This window comes from Lynx rufus, unplaced genomic scaffold, assembly GCF_022079265.1.
Source record: "Lynx rufus isolate CCGP_SWC_20201006 ecotype Redwood Valley unplaced genomic scaffold, mLynRuf1.p SCAF_3, whole genome shotgun sequence".
NCBI lineage: Eukaryota > Metazoa > Chordata > Mammalia > Carnivora > Felidae > Lynx > Lynx rufus.
In genome coordinates this window covers 31254979-31268839 of record NW_025814845.1, presented here as the reverse complement: position 1 = coordinate 31268839, position 13861 = coordinate 31254979, and the positions used below count along the sequence as shown (strand labels likewise).

At 40.5% G+C, this 13861-nt stretch overlaps 1 protein-coding gene across 1 annotated transcript in view; it reads left to right on the top strand.

The window, feature by feature from the left end:
- Nucleotides 1–13861, top strand: part of APBB2 (amyloid beta precursor protein binding family B member 2) — a 382196-nt gene that overhangs the window by 174301 nt on the left and 194034 nt on the right. Inside the window, exon 5 of the mRNA XM_047091376.1 lies at nt 4484–4552. Within this exon, the coding sequence (XP_046947332.1) occupies nt 4534–4552 (19 nt within the window). The 5' untranslated portion in view covers nt 4484–4533. The remainder of the gene's footprint in view (nt 1–4483; nt 4553–13861) is intronic.

The window sequence follows — 13861 nt, the reverse complement described above, 5'->3', positions numbered from 1 at the left end:
GGTCCTTTTGGACATTTTTTGGGCTTTCGTGGCATTATCACAAAGCATATGAGTGTTATGGATTTTCATTAATGGGACACGTGAAAACGCTGCTGAAAGGGAAACTCTGGTTACTAGATTGTTTCACTTACATAGTTTTATGCTTCGTTTTAAGACCTCAGCTGTATTGGGGCGCCTGGATGGCTCAGTCGGTTGGGCATCTGACTCTTGATCTCGGCTCAGGTTGTGATCTCACGGTTCACGAGTTCAAGCCCCGCATTGGGCCCTGCACTGGCAGTGCAGAAGGAACCTGCTTGGGATTCTGTCTCTCCCTTTCTCTGCCCCTCCCCCTCTTGTGCTCACTCCCTCTCTCTCTCAAATAAATAAACTTAAATAAAAAAATAAAATCACAGCTGTATTCTTTTTTTTTTTTTTTTAATTTTTTTAACGTTTATTTTATTTTTGAGACAGAGACAGAGCATGAACGGGGGAGGGGCAGAGAGAGAGGGAGACACAGAATCGGAAGCAGGCTCCAGGCTCTGAGCCATCAGCCCAGAGCCTGACGCGGGGCTCGAACTCACGGACTGTGAGATCGTGACCTGAGCTGAAGTCGGACGCTCAACCGACTGAGCCACCCAGGCGCCCCTCACAGCTGTATTCTTAACGTGGAGCTTGTAGTGGCCTACGCAGGTCTCTGGTGTCTTTGAACTCAGTATGTGATTTCGTGGAAGCAGAGACACTTGTTCTGAATGCTAGCAGACCTTCCCTCGCTTTACAGCTGAGGTGACATTTCTGCCTGTCTTTGCTTTTATGGAAAAGGTAAATAATATTTTGATTAGGGCATTGTCTCAAACTCTGTCTGCATTCCCTAGATCAGTGCTTCTCCAACAGAAAAGTAATGTGAGCCATATATGTAATTCGAAATTCTCTAGTAACCACAATTCCAAAAAAAAAAAAAAAAAAAAAAAAGGGCAAGGGGCGCCTGGGTGGCTCAGTCGGTTAAGCATCCAAGTTCTGCTCAGGTCATGATCTCGCAGTTTGTGGTTCTGAGCCCTTCGTCGGGCTCTGTGCTGACAGCTCAGAGCCTGAAGCCTGGTTCGGATTCTGCGTCTCCCTTGCATTCTCTCTCTTTCTCTCTCTCTCTCTCTCAAAAATAAACATACGTTTAAAAAATTTTAATAAGTAACGAATAAGGGCAAAATTAATTTTAACAATATGTTTTATTTAATTCAGTATATGCAAAATATCATTTCGACATGTAATCAATATTTTAAAATTACTAGTGAGATATTTTACTTTTTTTCATGCCAAGTCTTCAAAATCAGTGTGTTTTACATTTCTAGTACTCAACCGGGATGCAGAATTTCAGTAGAAATACTCGATCTGTATTAGATTTCATAAAATATATTGTTGAAAAAGTAGATTCACCTACCCAAGAAGTTTCCTTGAAGAATCAAGTGTCAATTTCTAAGTTTAGATTTAAATTAATTATAATTAAATAAAATTAGGCATCCCTTAGATGCACTAGTCACCTTTCCAGTGTTACTAACTTCTGTTGCTTCTAGTGGCTACCATGTTGGACAGCACAGCTACAGATTATTCTTAAAACCATACTTGGGGTGCGTGGGTGGCTCAGTCAGTTAAGCAGCAGACTTCGCCTCAAGTCATGATCTCACAGTCTGTGAGTTCGAGCCCCACGTCAGGCTCTTGTGCTGGCAGCACGGAGCCTGGAGCCTGCTTTGAATTCTATGTCTCCCTCTCTCTCTCTGCCCCTCCCCCAGTCTCACTCTTTCTCTCAAAAATAAATAAAAATTTAAAAAAATTAAAAAAAAAACATACTTGAGTGCTTTTATATTTCTCAAGTTATTCTTTATGCAGAATTAGCCCATTCCGCAAAGTCACTGGAAACCGTTACTAGTTTAGGTTTATTCATCAAGGATATAAATGCCCAGGGAAACTCTGCATGTTTGTGTATTCCTGGGGCCAGGGAATGCCTTGCATGTGGTAGGTGTATAATGTTTACTCAGCTAAATCCTGTTTAGTCTTCAAATTGCAACTTAAATTATACTTTCTCGGGTAACTGTATCCTGATTCTCCAGTCTAATATTCTTTTTCTTATACACCGATATGAATAATTTTGTGATTAATGTCCATCTTCCTGACTGGTCTGTCTATAAGTTCCATGAGAGTGGGGAATGGTGTTTTCGTCACTGAAGTATCCCCTGCTCCTAGCATAACCCATGCACATATGGAATAAATGTTGGTCAGATAATAATAGCATAGGACCATTTAAAATATGGAGTGATTATCTGAATGTCAGTTCATACCTTTATAGAAGTTGGAGTTTGTTTCAAGTTGGGAAGAAGGAATATTTTTTTTTATTTTAAAGATCAGATGCACTGAAAAGTATGCAGATTCTTAGCGTTTGTTCAAGCCTTTTTACTCCTCTAAGTATGCCTCTTCTTAGCTTTCTCTCTGTTTATTGATATTCATTTTCTTAAAATAGCTGTCACTTCACATCTGTCTCTACTTATAACTTAAGGTGCACTGAAGACAAAAACTTAAAAAAAAAAAGAAAATTGTAAAATACTTTTCAGGAGCTGAGAAAGGCATAAGACAAAAACAAAGGTACATAAAGGCAGCATGTTTTGCTGTTTCAGGACAATTTAAAATAAACCCACCCTTTTAATTATACTAGAGTAATGAGCCTTACACACAATATGTGGAAATATAATTAAAAATGTATTGTGGGTCAGTAGACCAAGTTGTCAGGTCATTATCTGAATCATAAAGTTGGGGGTAATGCCCATTAAAGGTTACTAGTTTGGAAAGGTTAGAATAGACTTTAGTCTTCACAATATAAAGTTGTACAATTTGAATAATGCTTTAGAAAACCGCCAGCATTTGACTTTTTCACGAAACATCTCGCAGAACTATAATGAGCATACAGAATTTTGCACGTGAGGGTAGAGCTTGGTGAGCTTCCATTATCCAGATCAAGAAACAGCGCTTAGTATCATAACGTCCCAGAGGCTGCCCTCCTGCTTCTCCCTTTTTCCTGCCCTCCAGGGTGAACCACTGTCCTGACATAGATAAGTTTTTCCTGTTTTTGTACTGTATATAAATGGAATCTTACAGTATCTTCATTTGAATTAATATAATAGATTATCATTCCAAGTGATATTCCTGATAGCAGCTCATTGAAAACAAAGTCTGTTTTCAGTTTTCCTTATTATGTATCTAATTTGGTAAACTGGCAGTTTACCACTGTGTCTAGTTCTTTTTTTATTCCTTTAAGAAATTTTCTGTGTAGATGCTTGTGTGTGTGTGTGTGTATGTGTGTGTGTGTGTGTGTGTGTGTAATGTGTGTATGTATGTATGTATTTACTTGCATATATATATGTTTATGCTTTTCAGATTTTTACTCAAATGCGATTTTGCCCTGCTGCACATGTTATTCATCTCATAGTGATATTTCTTGAGACCCTTTCATATCCGTTCATGTCGATCCACTTTGTTTTTCCTAATAGCGGCACGGTACTCTGTTGTACGGATGTATCATAATTTAATGAACCAGATGTCCACTGAAGAACAGTTAGTTACTGATCTTTTGCTTTTAGAACAAGAGTCCATGTAAGTTTATCTGTAAAATAAATTCTCAGAAATGCAGTTGCTGTACAGTGGGGTCCATGCATTTTAAATTTGCTCAGATATTTCTAAATGGCCCTTCAAAAAGTTTTGCTGGATTTTAATCCCATTGGCAAGTTTTGAAAATTCCTTTTTCCAGTGTTGTTGTTTTAGGTTATGTGTTATCAAGCTTGTTAATCTTTGTAGGCCAGTAGAGGAAAACCAATGAGTCCTTGTTATTTAAACGTGCATTTTCTTTACTTTTGAGTGAGGTTAGTTATTTATGTGTTCATTGGATATTTGTGTTTCTCTGGGGACTTGTCCTGTCCTTTGCTTATTTTCCTATAGGCTTGTTTATGTTTTTCTTAATAATTTCAAGGTGATCTTTCTGTATAAACGAAATTAACCCTTTTAGTCATAGTATTATTTTTTTTTCAGTTTTTTTTTTGTCTCTGTTGTGTTTATAGTCATTTTTTATTCCCAAACAGAATGTTTAGATTCTTATGTGGTGAAATGTACTAGTTTTTTCCTTACTGCCTTCTGAATTGTGTGTTTTTAATGAGAAAAAGCATTGGAAAGTTGAGACATGTAGATAGATAGATAGATAGATAGATAGATAGATAGATAGATAGATGATAACTCTAGCCTGGCATGGAAAAAAAAAATCTCAAGAAATGTTCACGGAAAATGTGGTTAAGCAGAAATTCAAATTTCAGTCAAATGTGTTGTGATCAACTATAAATAAACACAAATTTTCATATTATCTGCCAAAAATTAACATTTTTGACAGCTTTTGGAAGAATTTTCCATGCTATGCTTTTTTTCTTTTATGCTTTGTTATTTGGGTTTTAATTTCTCAAATGATCCCTCTTTTCAGATTTCAAATTATAACCTATTTCCTGCTCCACTGCTGGCGTCCAGTGATCCATGTCAGAAGTACTTCCAGGTCAGACACACTTTCACGTTTTTCAATGCAGAGAAGCAGTTGAATATTAAAATTTTAACAAATATCTATGATAGACAGTTGTTTTGATGTTAAACATGGTTTGCTAAAATGACGTTTGCTTTTTATTGTTCACTCACGTAGTGGAAAAGTGGATCTTTAAAATAAGATAGAAGAATCAATTGGACCTACCTGTATTCGTGTAATAATTGCATGACTCTAGTAATAGCATAATGTAAAAATATTTTAGTTGATTATAACAGGAAACTAAAACTATGTCACATTTTGCCATCTAGCATTGTACTTGATAGCCTGTGAACAGTTACGTATGAACAATGAAGTGTCGGTGGTGAGTCTCCATAAACAGCATCTTGGCCATTGTTGGGTTTGTCTAGAATAGAGCTCCCCGATTCAGTATTCTCCTAGATCTATGCTAATTAAATTCAGTCCTTAAGAAAACCACCATAATTTTATTGTATATCCGTTTCTTTGTGTCATGACGGATGCTAGTCCACACACAGTGTGGTGTGGGATTTAATTCTTAGCCTCACAGGAGTATAATAAGGAAGAAGCAATTCCGATAACATTTTGTCTTTTTTTTGTTTGTTTGTTTATTTTTGAGAGAGAGAGAGAGAGACAGAGCACAAGCAGGGGAGAGCAGAGAGAGGGAGACACAAAATCTGAAGCAGGCTCCAGGTTCTGAGCTGTCAGCACAGAGCCCAATGCAGGGCTCAAACCCACAAACTGTGAGATCATGACCTGAGCCGAAGTCGGACGCTTAACCGACTGAGCCACCCAGATGCCTCTCGATAACAGTTTGAATTAAACATAGGATAGGATTGCAAGTGAAAGATGAATCTGACAGAATCCATATTTGTTAGGATACAAACCACTCTGTAAATTCTGAGTTTTTAAGTAAGTAGATTTAAATTATTGACAAATAGCTATTAAAGTCCCTCAGTTCTGTAGTTAAACTCCTTATGTACATCCGAGCTGTTTTCTCTCTTACATAACACTGCATGTTCTGTTTCAACAGAGAACTAAAATAAAACATAATAGAATAAACACTAAGCTCAGTAGAGGTGTATGAGTGACAGGTAGTATCCTTTTTATACAAAACAGTCAAAAACCTAAATTCACACAGGAAAATTAGGAACTCAGAGCTAATTTTTAGAGGCCATCTAATCACACTGTGATAATTTAGGGGCAGGGAGTAGATTTTCTGGTAAATACATGTTTGAATAGGCATATTAATTTTGGAAAATCATGGCAAATACATGTGTCCTTTTAAAAAAATACAGTTTAAATTGTTGAGAATGATCCTTCTAGGACTTCTTCAATATTTAAAATCTTTTAATGCATTGCAACATAGGCTCAGTATGGAAACTGTAAGAACAAAGCTAGCAAGTATATAAAATGATGTGTTTTCTTCTAAATGGAAGTAAACTAATCAAATAACTTCTAGGAATTTCTAATTGTCACTTATATTTTATTATGCTAGTGTATTCATTCTTCCTAATGGTACTCAAATTGCTTTTATTCATCGGTAATTATATAAGAGATAATGACCCTGTTACCCAGCACGGTTTTTTAATGACAGCTACTACTATCATGCATTGGTATAGGATGCGACACATTTTACAAGGAAAGCAGTGTTCTTATTTCAGTGGAGTATAGATTCCAGTCATTTTTTTACTTGAAAATTCAGATGGCAGCTAATTTGGGAAGATCTGTACCAATAACTGGGACAAGGTAGCCTTCCATCCCATTTCCTGACTCCTGGGAGCTATGACTAGAGGGAATCTTTTTTTTTTTTTTTTAATGTTTATTTATTTTGAGAGAGAGCGTGCACAAATAGGGGGAGGGGTACAGAGAGAGAGAAAGGGAGAGAGAATCCGAGCAGGTTTCACACTGCCAGCGCAGAGCCCAACACAGGCTCGATTCCACGAACCGTGAGATCGTGACCTGAGCCGAAGTCGGATGCTTAACGGACTGAGCCACCCAGGTGCCCCAACAAGGAACCTTTTAAAAAATAAATATACCCCGGAACATATGCCATTATCTGCCTGGAAGAATCCCTGTTGAACCTTCAAGATTCAACTCAGGAGTCCCTTCCCAGGAGGTCTCAGCTGGCAGCATAGTCAAGGAGTCTGCCATTGTATCATGCTCCCTGTTGGAATTGACTTGAGGCCCAGCTTTTCAGTTCCTGGGTCATTACTTTATCACTCACCTGCTTTTTCCCACCTAAACCAGTATTCCTAAGCGTGATCATTGACCACATTCATCGGAGTTGGTTATAAAAGTCTAGAGCTATATTTACAAAATACATTCATTAATCTTCCAAAGACGTTGAGGCTTTTCTAAACAATGAAAATGGCTTAGAAATTGAGAAGGAAAAATATCCTTGGGATAAGCATATACTGTCTCAGTGTGGCTGCTTTGAAGGTCATAATTCTTATTTGAATACACACATTCTGATTTGTGTTTCCAAAATGACTAATCTTCACATTTGCCAGTGGTGATATTGGAATGCCAGGTTTTCCCTCATCTGCAGTGCCTTTCTCACCTTGATCCACTGCCGGACTCCTACCTACTGTTTAAGACCCAGCTTAGCTGTGATTGTTTTGGGGAGTACCTTCCTTTAACCTCTTTCCTGTGCAAATACCTTTTTCTCATACGTCTCTCTGCCTACTTTAGCCATTGTGAGTCTGTTTAATAACTTTATCTTCTCATTGCCTATTCTGACTTTTAAAAAAAATTTTTTTTAATGTTTATTTTTGAGAGAGAGAGAGAGAGAGAGAGAGAGAGAGAGACAGAGCACAAGTTGGGGAGGGGCAGAGACAGAGGGAGACACAGAATCCGAAGCAGGCACCAGGCTCCGAGCTGTCAGCACAGAGCCCGACGTGGGTCTCAAACCCACGAGCCATGAGATCATGACCTGAGCTGAAGTCAGTTGCTCAACCGACTGAGCTACCCAGGCACCCCTGACTGAGTTTCTTGAAGAAAAGTATCTGGTACATCGCTCTTGAGTCTCCTCAGTTCCACTGGGGATTTTTAACAAAGTGAGTCCTCAGGCAATTAAGTTGAGTGGGCATGGGAAACTTTTAGGTGGGTAATACCTGGCTGTTGAAATCTTCCTTTTATCCTAGGAGCCCGGGGAAGCTGCCCTGTGAATCAGCTGTAGGAAGCTGCTCCTTTGGCTTTAGAAACTTCCAAGGTTCTTAATCCTGTGATCCCCCTGCCTCCATGACCCAAGCTGCCTCCTCATATAACCTTTACCTCTTTTGTTCATAGAGAGGTTCTTATCATTTTTGTCACATTGGGAGTTTACTTTCATGAGTAATTTCAGGAAACCAGCTTTATTTTGCCTCTCCTTCCTAAAAGAAAAAAAAATCTGAGTTATTTCATTTCCTTACTACTTAGAAGTCTAGTTCAAAAGGCAACATTCCTCAGGGTAGAAGTATTGCTGTTAACTCCTCAGTGGAAATAAAATTGTGTAGCAGAAAGATGAGGAAGCTGTGAAGTTTCACTGAAGAGCAGGGCCAACATTGGGTTTCCTGGGGCCCATTTGTCAATTTCCAATTTTATAAGCGTGTCATGGGAGCAGAGGGAGAGCGGCAGGTTACGGAGAGGAGTTTCCTGTCATTACTGACAAAATTTTTCTTTGACAGATGCTTAGAGGTCTCAGAAAAGAGAAAGCAGAGCGGGTAGGCTTAAGTACAGATTCCAGCATGAGTTTGAATTAGGACGTCATCCAAGTTATGGGGTTACATCTCCGTGCTGGGATCTTTGTGACTCTGGGGTTCAGGAAAGCTTTGTTAATCGTGGAATTTGAGTAACGCTGGCTTACCTAATTTTTTTTAGGTCTCATAAAAAATACTCTGTTAATTAACTAAGGTGGTTTTTTTTTTGAATTCCTAAAAGGAGAAGGCCAGTTTAAAGTGGTTTAAGCACGCACACTCCAATCGATTGATTTTAATTCCCGAGAAGTCTAGAGGCATCATGTTTCAAGTATGTCTCGTTTTAGGGATTCCAACACTGTCGTTAGAGCTTCCCCCTTTCTCTCCATCTTACGGATCTGCTTGCTCATTTGTTAAGTTCATGCTAACTCAGTTTGCCTCTTCATGGTGACCCCTTGAAGTTCTAGACTTATATTTTCCAGTTCAAGAAAAAGAGCACCCCTCCTCTGATCATTCCGGCAACAGTCTTAGGATTAGCTTTGTGTGGGCCGCATGCTTTTCCTTGAGCCAGTCACCATAGCCATGGGGATTTGCTACTCGGACTGGCTGGGCCTGGGCCGTGCCCTCCACGAAGTATGGGGCAGCGTTATCTCTGCCTGAAACACGTGGGCTGAACCCGTAGGACCTAAGCTGCATGAAAGTAGGTGTTTTTATTTTGTCAGGTTTGCTCACTGCTGTAACCTTAGCAGTTAGAACCGTATCTACTGCATGGTCATGCACACCAGAAGTTCTGTTTAATGAGGGAATTAGCATGTAGAAAGGTTGATTCCCCAAGAAAAATTGTGGGGCTGGTACCAGATAAGGAGACATCCATGCCAGTCTATAACAGATGTTTCTCCATGTGGATGCAGAGCGATGGCAGTAATAATATTAGCTCTTGTCACACTCTGAACTCAGCTTACACCTAGCTCTAGAATAGGAAATGATCCTCCTGAATTGACGTGGAGCTTCATAACAGCATGATGAATAGATGTAGAAGTGATGGCAAAGTCTTGGGGCCCCGTCCAACCACCAGAAATCCAGGAGAAGCAGAACCACTTCTGTACTGAAGAGTCTCAGGGTTACTGGCATTTGCTTATCCAGTCCTCATTCATTTTGCTTATGTCGTGCACTGTAATGTTCGTGGCCTTGAGAAGAGCAACTTGCACATAGCAGATGCTCCGTGGATATTTAGTTAACGAATGGGTGAATGGGTTAATGAATCAGACATTTATTGAGTACTCTTACATGCCAGTTTTGCGAAAGGTACTGGAGGTTCGGAAAATTTAAAAATGAAAGGGAGATGCAAAGCAAAACGACAGTGAGGTGCCACTTCATACCTACTTGGATGGCCATCTTAAGAAAGACACAAAAATGAGTGTTGGGGAGGTTGTGGAGAAATTGGAACCGTCATACACTGCTGATGGGAATGTAAACTGGTGCAGCTACTTTGGACAGCAGTCTACAAATCCTCAAAGGTCAAGTGTATTTCATTATATAACCAGCAATATAATATAAATATAATTGGCCGTTATGCTCCTGAATGTACACCCAGAAGAATTAAAAACATATGTTCACACAAAAGCTTGCACATGAATGTTTGTAGCAGCATTATTTGTAATAGCTAAAATGTAGAAACAACCCAAATGTTCGTTAACTGGTAAGTAGATAAATGAAATGTGGTCTGTTGATACAATGGATTATGATTTGGCCATAAAAAGGAATAAAGCAGTGATACATACTACAACATGGATGAACCCCGACACGCTAAGTGAGGAAAGCCAGTCACAAAAGACCACGTGTCATATGATTTTGTTTATGTGAACTGTCTAGAAGAGGCAAGGCTATAAGGACAGAAAGTAGATTAGCGGTTGGCTGGGGCGGGGCGGGGGGGTGAAGGAATAGAGGGTGACTGCTGAGTGGAGGGTTTCTTTTTGGGCTGATAACAGAATTCTGCCATTAGATTGTAGTGATGTATGTACAACTCTGTGAATTTGCTAAACACCCCTGAATTGTACATTAAAAGTGAGCTTTGTGACATGTAAATTATATCTCAATAAAACTATCCTAAAAAATGAACAAAACAGTCACCACCCTCAGGGAACTTACAGTTTAGAAGGAGAGATAGACATCTCAGTTGACATTTACAGTATAGAATAGAAGTACTGATACGAACAGCCTGTTACATGGCTAGCACAGAGGGAGGGCAGCCATCATTGTGCATAGGAATCAGAGAAAGGCTAAAGGAGCCGTGTTTTGAAGGATTTATAAAGGAGCTTTCAGGCGGGGGTCTAGGGTGGGGCTAGGAGAGAGGAGGACAAAGAACATTCCAGGGCAGAGGAAACAGACTCTGTGCAGAGGGGGAACTTGAGAAGGGGTTGGCATTGTCGGGAAGGTAGATTGTGGCTGTGGTGTAGAAAACGGGGAGGTGCAGTGGCAAGAGATGGGACTGGAAGGGAAGATTTGAGACCAGCATAGGAGAATTTGAGGTGGCTTGTGTAGAGTGAGCTGAATTTGAACAGTAGGGAGCCAGTAGATGTTTTTAAGCAGGAGGGCTATGTGATCAGTTTGTTCTTAGAATGATACAGGGCAAAATGTGTCAGAGTAGACTGCAGAGCCGTTATGCTTAGAGATTTAGAAGGAACTGATAAGTGATGATGAGGGCCTGAAAGCAGGTGTGGAGGAGGTGGGAAGGGGAAACCCGATTTCCTGGAGAAACACTTCCAGGAAAATTGGCAGAATTCAGTAGGTAAGAAACTCATGGAGGGCTGTTTCAGTGTTTCCAGTCTGGAAAATGTGGAGTAGCAATGTCTTGAATCCTCACTTAGGGCCTAGCCCATGTGTTGGTGGATTTAACTCCATCCACACACCACCCCCCCCAAATTAAAGGGAATATTAGACAAATTAGTTTTTGATTTCGAATCTATAGTAAAATCAGGCAAAGATAAATGGAAGTGCCTTGAATGGCACTGACTTTTGAATCTCAATATAGTATTAGTATCGGGGAAAGCAGGCTAAAATGTCCTACATGTAGAACAGATGGAGCAAAAGGTAGGTGCGAGAGAGTGGTCCTAGGATAGAAGAGGAACATAGTCATCTTTTCCCATTTATATCCACAGAGCGCTAGTTTTTCTCCATAATTTTTCACATGTATATTACTGTCGTGTTGCTGTTTCCCATCATACGTGATTCTCTTCTGTTCATTGTTACTACTGATGCAGGTGGTAAATATGAGGAAGAGAGGAAACAGAGGAAGGCCCGGAAATAGGTACCGGGGGTCACAGTGGTGACCGGAGCGCTGTGCCGTGTGCACGAGAGCCTCAGCTGGGCCTGAATGCTGTTCAGACCAAAGCACGTACAACTTTGAGCTAGTAGGATGACAGCTGATGAGAAATCATGTCTGGCAGAGAAGTATACCAGTCTGTTCTGGGTCACAAAACAGACTTTTGACTCTAAATAGCCTTTTCTTCTTTAGAGAGTTACAGCAGAATTGAGCACGAATTTTCTTGAGCCAAGACTGAGGAGCAAAATAAGTTGGTCTGGATAGAATATTGAAATATTTTATTTTAAGATTCATTCATTCATTTATTCATTCATTTATTTTGAGAGCGAGATAGGGAGTGAGCAGGGGAGGGTCAGAGAGAGGGAGACAGAATCCCAAGCAGGCTCTGCACTGTCAGCACAGAGCCCGACACGGGGCTTGATCTCACCAACTGTGAGATCATGACCTGAGCTGAAATCAAGAGTTGGACACTTAAGTGACGGAGCTGCCCAGGTGCCCCTAAAAGATTTTATTTTAAATCATGCTTAGCTGTTACATGGGATAAAAGGTTGAGTAAAGATAGGCTTCTAATGTAAACATTTCTTGAGATGTTAACAAAACACTTGGTTGTTTTTTTGTTTTGTTTTGTTTTGTTTTTTTTCATTTTATTCGATGATTCCATAAACTTCTAATGAGTACCTACTGTGTACTACACTGCTGTTCTGGTTGCTGGAAGTCTAAAGCAGGGTGGATGATGCTATATAGAGACAAGTTGATGAGGGTTTGGGAGTGTAGGAGAAGGAGCCCTTGAATCTGCCTGGAGGAGCAAGAAGATGCTTCACAAATAGGTGATAGCTACCTTGAATCTTAAAGGTAAAGTAGAGTTTTTCCAGACAGGAGGGAAGGATGCCGAGAATGTGTGCAAGGACAAGGAACGTGGCGGGCGTGACCAGAGGGTTCCAAGTGCCTCTGAAATCATTAACTTGGATATATGTCATCTTTTTCTTCCAAGCCTCTCACTTCCTTGTTCCAGTGGTTCTAAGCCTTGGCCATACATTGGAGTCACCCAGAGAACATTTTATTATCCCCACTGTGCCCATTCCCAGACTGATTGAATCACGGCCTTTGAGGGTGTCTTTAGGGGTGGGCTTAGTCTTTTTTTAACAAAGTTTGTTTGTTTGTTTGTTTGTTTGTTTGTTGTGTGAGAGAGAGGTGAGAGTTGCACACACACGTGAGCACAAGACTGGGGGAGGGGCAGGGAGAGAGGGAGAAAGAATCCCGAGCAGGCTCTACGCGGTCAGTGCAGAGCCCCGTGCAGAGCTCGATCCCATGAACTGTGAGATCATGACCTGAGAAGAACTCCAGAGTCAGGTGCTCAACCAACTGAGCCACCCAAGTGCCCCTAGCCTTCTGTATGTTTTAAAAGCTCCCCAAGGGTTGCGTGCGGCTGGGGTTGAGAACATTTCCTTGTTCCTGTGACTCCTGTTCCCTGACCTTTTGAAGATCTCTGATTCCTCTGCCTTTTCCTCCCAGCTCTCCACCCTCTTCCCAACTCTTTTCCCTGCCCTCTCTGGGCCACACCCAGAGAGCATTCCTCATCTGCTCACTTCCCCACTCCTGCCACCTTGATCACATCCCCCTCTGTGACTGTTTCTTTTTTTTTCCCTCCCATTCTCTAGGTTGCCTTTTCATTTTGTTGATGGTTTCCTTTGTTGTGCAGAAGATTTGGGGGTTGATATAGTCCCACTTGTTTATTTTTGTTTTTGTTGCTTCACTTTTGGTGTCAAATCCAAAAAATCATTGCCAAGACCCATGTCAAGGAGCTTACTGCCTGTTTTCTTCTAGTTTTATGGTTTTAGGTTCAAGTCTTTAATCCAGTTTGAGTTAATGTTTGTGTATGGGATAAGGTCATGGTCCAGGTTCATTCTTTTGCATGTGGCCGTCCAGTTTTCCCAACACCATTGTATTGAAGAGACTGTCCTTTCCCAATTGCTTATTCTTGGCTCCTTTGTCATAAGTTAATTGACCATAGATGCATGGGTTTATTTCTGGGCTCTCTGGTCTGTTCCATTGATCTGCGTGTCTGTTCTTATGCCATCAAACCTCAAATTTCTTTTAGAAAGTCACCAACTCTGTGTTTCTCCCACGTGACTTTTCTGGACTCTGTTTCTCTCCTTATGTCCCCTACCCTGCTTCCCCTCAGGGGAAGACTTTACTTTCACAGAGAAAATTGAGGCTGTCAGTTTTGCTTTTCCTCGGTTTTATGTCACTGCAATAGTATATGGGCCTGTCCGCATCCTTACTCCCTTTCCTTCCTTCTCATGTGAAGAA